The sequence below is a fragment of the Coffea arabica genome, chromosome 6e (assembly GCF_036785885.1).
Source record: "Coffea arabica cultivar ET-39 chromosome 6e, Coffea Arabica ET-39 HiFi, whole genome shotgun sequence".
NCBI classification, from domain to species: domain Eukaryota; kingdom Viridiplantae; phylum Streptophyta; class Magnoliopsida; order Gentianales; family Rubiaceae; genus Coffea; species Coffea arabica.
The window spans coordinates 56,108,742-56,116,169 of NC_092321.1; the positions used below are offsets into that span (position 1 = coordinate 56,108,742).

Consider the following 7,428-nt stretch of genomic DNA (forward strand, 5'->3'; position numbering starts at 1 on the left):
TGCTGACAAAAAAAAAAAAGCCTGTTTAGTGTATTACACATGCAAATCGGTTCTTTTTATATACAGGATGAGAAATAGAGCAACAAATTAGATGTTGATGTGAAACCTTATTGTGCTCAGGCAAATCATGGAAGAGGCAAAACAAGTGAGAATTCTGTAGATGTAGAAATCTTTCTCATGGAGAAGTGGTATAAAGTACATTTTTTTTCATGGGTTTTTTCAGTTGATTAATTATGCAAGTTTGGAAATTGTAATCCAATTTTGCTCTTTCATGTCTCTATGCTTGTTTATATATAAAGTTCAAAATTCTCTTAGGTTGCCATAGGTTCTCTTAATACAAAAATAGTATCCACTTAAGAGATTGAACTTGAATCCGATCTAGTATTAATCCACAAACAAGTATTGATTTTAACAGCATGGATAGTTTAAAAATTTATTTTTAAAGCTTCCAACAATGTTGGAAAAGTATGACAACATTGTAATCCTAGTCCAAGAATGGCAACATGTTAATTAACCTCTATTTCTATTGTACTTTATCCCTTTTAGTTTCACGACTAACAATTAATCACAATCTTTATATATAACAACATATACATCTCGTGATAAGAGAAAATTTAATTAATCTAGATATCCAATTTAAACACATATTATATTTTAAAATAAAAAAAAAAAAGCAATAGGATATTTTGATAGACTGGGTTACATATCATTATAAACACCAAATATCATGAAGAAAATTATCATTATATATGAGAGATAATGGCCTATTTGTCAACAATATTGTTTCAGAGAAATTAGCCAGTTAATGGTCAAGAAACCTAATAAAAGTTAAACAAAAAAAAAAAAACTATCACAAAAGCTATTCCATCAAGCAATAAGCAATTAGAAAAATTCAGTTGTAGACTCTTCTACTGCTTCAAGTTGTAGACTGTTTCTCAGATGATTTGCACACCAAATAGCTTTAGTCCCCCCTTTACCGAACCATTTTGTTCCATCTCTGGAAGATTATTCTCTCCCTTAGATGAATTTGTCATCAAGGCACCATGAAAACTCTCATGAAATCCACCATCAATCATGAGCACAGATTGAAGCTCATCTGATCCATCTTTGAACTCACACTGTGAGAAAATAACCAGGTCTTTTGCCCTCAATCCTTTGTCCCTGACAAATTTATTCCACCCTCGGGTGAAGACAAAGCTCTGGCTACTCTTCCAATAACAGTATCGAAATTTCCAAGACCTCATTGACGTGTCAAAGAAAACCAATTCGGCATCATCTTCACCAGCAATGTCTTGATCAGTCTCCTGTACATCACAATTTAGACGAGGGAAGTACATTAATGCGTATTTCTTTGGAACGACAAGTCGGTTAAGTTTTCCGACATCACTAGGAGTGAGCTCCTTGTGGAACAGTTTCTTGCACAGGAATCCTTCGTTGCTAGGCACTGTCGCAAAACTTTGCACGAAGGATTGTGCCCTCAAATACTCAACAAACTTGGTTGGATAGATACCATCCTTGATCATGTTCAGAACTGCTTGTGTGCTGAATTGGCTCTGAAATTTTGGCTCCTCCTTGGTGATGCTTGTCCATGGAAAGTTTCTGTACGAGTCTCCACCACGGAGTTTGATGGCAGCACTGTCATATGCCATTGCTGCATCGATCTCAGATTTGAAAGTTCCTAACCAAATGCGATCGTGGGCATATATCTGTGCTCCCCAGTGCCCATTTCGTTGGGCGACTACTCCTTTGAATCTTGTGCTGGCAACATCAGTATCTTGCTTTTGGCGCTTATTTTGGATCAAATGGCTACTACTGTTTGAATCAAAAATTTTTTGGATGCTATTTGTTGCTGTACCACAAATCTCACTCTCCTCTTGCATGGTAACGCTGAAAGCCAAACATGCAATAAAAGAATAACCAAAAGAATTGGCACAAATGAGAACCTAACAAAGTTGGAAGAGGAAACTGTAACAAAGTTGGAACAAAATGAGAATCATGTTATGGATCAAAATCCAAGCCACTTATATGGATTACCAATCTGGAGCAATACTCAATTCTTTTGCAAGAATTATAGAGCCATTGTATAGATAGCTTCTAATTGAGCTATTATACTAATTCTCTCCTTTCATGCCGAGTGATGACTCCTTGAGAATCATGTTACAAACAATACAAAGACACAAGTTTAAAGATGAATTACAAGTTTTAAGCTGTGTTCTATAATTCAATCAAGAGCACTATCAAGGTATAGAACAGTAGATCATCCAAAATTAGTTAGAAAATCAACTCAATCAGGGTCAGTTTGTCAATCTCGATTCAGTAAAAGGATCTAGCTCTTTCTCTTAATCAGAAATTTCGTAATAGAACAGAAGTGACAGGATGAGTAAAAGTAATGACAATAACAGCATATACTTTCTATGAAATTGAATGTTAATTGGCTGCAATATAACAAATATCATCTAACCAACATCGTGAATAACAATAACTGGACATAGATGTTTAATTACTATCATATGATCATATTCTTCTGACCAACGGATTTAGAATACGAGCGTTCTTTGATTATTTAATTTTCTGAAAATAGAATAATCATTCCTTTTGCCCAACGGATGTCATACAAAAATGACAAGGAAAGATAAAGTAGAGAGCAGATTTTAGGCAGAATGCACCATAATTAATAGTCTGAGAAAAATGTACATAGGATGATGGAAAAAAAAAAAGCAAAAAAAGGATGCATTTATTATGTCTACTTGCAAATCTAAGAACCACCAATGTTCAATTGCCATCTAACTAATAAACCTATTATAACTGGCTAGTTCACTAGAACTCTTATTACTAAAATGGTTGGAAATCTTCCAGCACCCATTTGCTTTACAAATCTGGAAGTGAATTCCAAATTGAAGTTAAAGAGCCTGATTTGGTATAATGTACTAGGGTATGGGCTTAATAACAACTCTTTTACATAAACAAAACAAGAGAACTTGCTGCACAAGCATTCAGCTTGAGAATCCATAATTCATCTTTTACTTAAAAGTCGCTTCTATTCCTTTGAGAAAGAAATCCATAGAGAGAATAAGAAAACTACTAATAGAAAAATAAAGAGAAAGGAAAAATAAAGAAAAAGAATGGATAAGGGAAAACAAAACATAGTAAATTAGTTAAAGTGTTATCTATCTCCAACATCCTACATGTAGGTTTGTTTGGATAGTGCTTTTATCCCAAATAATATTTCGCTTGCATCATAAACACATTTTCCAACCCACTTTTTTATATTCTCAATCACCTTTTTATCTCACATACATCACATCACAAAAAGTGCTACAGTAATTATTCCAAATAATATTTCAAATAATACACTATCCAAATTGTAATCAAATCACAAGAATCCACTTGAACAAGAGGTAGTAAGACTTCTTCCCATGCATCAACATGCTAAAAGTCCAACAAAAGTTAAATCATGTGATCTTTATATGTTCATGATTCATAATTAGTAATCAGTTGAATCTTTATAAGCACATACCCCATCAATAATCAAAACTAATGTAATGAAAGTTCAAGACGATGACTACTGTGGTATTTATGCTAAGGGATAATTTCAAAAACCTCCCCTGAAGTTTCTAATAATTTTACTAAGCTCCCCTAAAATTTTAAAAATTACACATACCTCCTTGTCATTTAATATGACAATTGTACCCTTAAATATTTTAATGAAATTCCCTTATTTGGTATGCTTATATTTAGAATGAGTTTTAAAATTATTTTTTCATTCTTTTTCCTTCTTATTCCTTTTTTTTAATTTTTTCCCAATAAAATTGTAGAACTACCACTATTGTCTCTAGTTTCTATTATAATAAAATGTCGAACTAGTGATTTTTTTGGCTAGTTAATTTTATATGTAATCCAATGTTTTTGCTCATCTTTGTTTTTCATTTTTTGGTATTGAAATTAACAATAAATCAAAATGAAATCACCCAAAAGCACTACTAAATTATGATAATCCCACTACTCCAAAAATTCATAAACTCTAAATGAATTATTTCAACATTTTCTTTTCTATCTTATAAATCTAAATCCATAATAAAATATCATCAAAAGTAGCATATCATAGTCATAAAATTATTATATATTTATTTATCAAATAGTATATATGGACATGATAAATTTGACACCTTTTCCTTATAATTATACTAAATAATATTATAATTGTATAGAAAAATAAATTAAAACTCATTACACAAGGGCATTGCTGGGTATTCATTTAAAAAATTGACCAAGTTAATATTATTTTAAGGTTTTATTACTAAAACTATCAAATCAAAGGGTGTAAGTGTAATTTTCATACCTTAGGAGAGCTCTTTCAAATTGTAAGAAATCTCAAGGGAGGTTTCTGAAATTATCCCTTACGCTAATTACTGAAAATGTTGAGTTGCCCCAACCCAAAGAACCAGGTTTTGCTTCAAAGAGATCTGCCGTGAAGATTAATTCTTCATCTAGCGGTCAAGATTTTCACACGGGAAATGATATAACTTTCACAACGGCGAAGGGATGATAACACTTCAAAAAGAACAAATTCTTCAATTTTGTACAGATCTCAGCTTCTGGTTACACGGTGACAAGTGCGCCGGTTGGCTTGTTATTCCTTAATTATTATTTTTTTTTTACAAATAACTCTTTCAAATAAAAAAAAAAAAAACCCAGACAAAAGGAATAAAAACACCATGAGTCCACTTGTGACTTTAATATCAAAAGTAATAATTATAACTAAAAAAATCCACTTTGACATAAAAGAAAGATCGTGTATTAATAAAAGAATATAAACAATTATGATGTTTGAAGCATCAAATAAACCTTACAACATCAAATATACGTTACAGAAAAATATAAAAAACAATAAACATAAAAATATATAGATATATCATTGTCTCTAGAAGAACAGAAGGATAACATAACCAAACAAGAGAAGCATTACCTGGCTACTTCAATAATCGCCATAGCCTCCAGGGAAAGGTGGATATCAAAAAAAAATAAAATTGAACACTCTTAAATATGATTTTACAAAGAAGAACTTTTGACAAGGAAAACAAATAACATAAAGAGAAGGCAACCTTGTTTTATTTGATATTCCAAATCTTACCATATTTGACTCGACTTCTTTTTTTTTTCCAATAAATTCTGTCTCCTTCCATATTAAAATTTTCTCCTCCTATAGTTAAAATCAGGAGTATAAAATTTCAAACAAAATATACAAATAGCCTTAAATAAATAGCTACTTTATTTACTTGGCTTCCTTAATTACTATACCTTGAGTTTCCTTAACAATCACAAATCTCGTCACTCATTAGCAATCAGTTTGCCACATATTCTGATGGGCTAGTAACACTGCCAAATCAAGAAGTTCCTGCCAAAGTAATTATGCTCTTTATGTACAAAATACCCTCTCACACAGTCAAAATTTCAAACAAAATATACAAATAGCCTTAAATAAATAGCTGCTTTATTTATTTGGCTTCCTTAATTACTATACCTTGAGTTTCCTTAACAATCACAAATCTTGTCACTGATTAGCAATCAGTTTGCCACATATTCTGATGGGCTAGTAATACTGCCAAATCTTGTCAAGAATTTTCTCAAATTATTTTTTGGGCCGTCGAAAATAACATCTCCTCCTCCCTTCATCCGGTATGGTTCTTGTCTATCAGTATTTAATGGAAACAAAAAAAAAATAGAAAAGGTAGAAAAAGGACCGAACGATCTAAAAATACGAATTACGAAGTATAGTGATTCTTAATTCTTTACTAGCTATAAAAGCCAATTCTGTCCGGATTAGTATCCTTCACTTTGTCCTTCTCTTCCATCTCCTTTGTCCAATCATTGCTCCGTTTCTCATCTTGTTCATAAATTTTCACAATATTTGTTTATCTTACAAACTATATTCTGATATACAACATGAAATGTAATCCCTTTTGCATTGCATAATAAAATTTTTGGGATGTTAAATGTAGAGGGTCATCATGAAAACGAAAGAATTAGATTATGATAATTGCTTGCAAGTAGCAAACAACAAAGTGAGGATAGTTTTGATTGAGAAAATAAATTGATAATATGTCTCATCCCTTGAGTATATTTTCTGCAATTTTTTCTTGAAAGCTGCATTGAGACAGAGAGTGGAAACCTCAGTAGTATGTAGTTTCAGAATTCTACATGTGAAAAATTTTGACCAGCCATAGTGACTTGATGTTAGATTTTGGTTTATTACGGTGATATGCTGTTGCTGGAGAATGGAGAAGGTGGAAAAGGGTGGAAATTTTTGTGGCTAATTTCTCTACCTTTTTTGGTGATTTCCATGGGTTATTTCTCCAATTGTCCCTGAATAGAGGATGGAGAATACTAGAGAAGAGACGACTTATCAGAATGGACGTTCCAAAAAGAAAGCTCTGTTTTATCGAGCTTGACTTGGAAGGGTAGTTGTGTGAGCAAAATTGCTCTGGCAAGAGAATTCTTATTTGGACAATATCCCCGTCATTCTCATCTACACATTGGAAAATGAGAGCTTTGCGTTGAAAAGAATTACATTAATTATTAGCCACACATCCATCTTTAAGGGGATGGGCTACTTACTCATCTGGTGATAGTTATCTTATCGCAAAGTTTCACTTTTCATACTCCCTTCCTCCTCCCAACTAGCACAATTCCCTGGATTGTGTCAACTCTTCTACTCTCTTCCAACTTTTAACTCTTCTTAATACTCTCCAACATTTGTCTCAATTTCCTTCCAACCATAAATTGAGACTCAGAATTGTGTAATACCTCAATTTTTGTACTCAACTTCAAATTAAGTTATTTTATTATGTAACCAATGACCAATTAGAAAAAATTAAAAGTTTTTTCTGGAAAAAAGAAGATTCTGCCATGACTAAATTGATCATCGGTAGTTATGTTAGTCAAAGTTATTTAGCCCGTGATTTGTGATTTGTGTGTTGAAACTTTTATAAATCTGATTGTAGAATCATATTCAATGGCTTGAACAAATTTTCAATTGGATTATCCATTTTTCAAGGTTCATTGTAGTCTACCAATTTGCAGAATTATATTCAATAGTTTGAACAAATTTCCATTGGTTCATCCATTTTTCAAGGTCATTGTAGTCTACCAGTTTGTGATTATTTCAATGAATGGCAGATGACCATAACTAATTTTCGGACATGGCATTGTTCTTGTTTAAACTGGAAAAAACAAAGAAATTTTAGCAACCAAAAAGACACAAAACAAAAAGAAAAAAAAAAAGTAAAACTTGAGCTAGACAACCAGTAAATATAGCGTCGGTAAGTTTTAAAACTTGCAAAGGTTTCTGACGCTACCATTGTTCCTACACATATTTGACTACAACTTTACTCCTATAAAAGTTTCACCATATGATAGCTCATAAATTCA

The 7,428-nt window shown here is 32.1% G+C and overlaps 1 protein-coding gene across 1 annotated transcript; it reads right to left on the minus strand.

Moving 5' to 3' along the window:
* Window positions 1-935: 935 nt before the first annotated feature.
* LOC113696844 (AP2/ERF and B3 domain-containing transcription factor At1g51120-like) lies at window positions 936-4,989 on the minus strand. The gene is made up of 2 exons (XM_072056302.1): window positions 4,967-4,989; window positions 936-1,887 (listed from the first exon to the last, which is right to left on the minus strand). Exons 1-2 carry the CDS (start codon window positions 4,987-4,989, stop codon window positions 936-938), a joined length of 975 nt encoding a protein of 324 aa, XP_071912403.1.
* Between the last annotated feature and the right edge of the window lie 2,439 nt (window positions 4,990-7,428).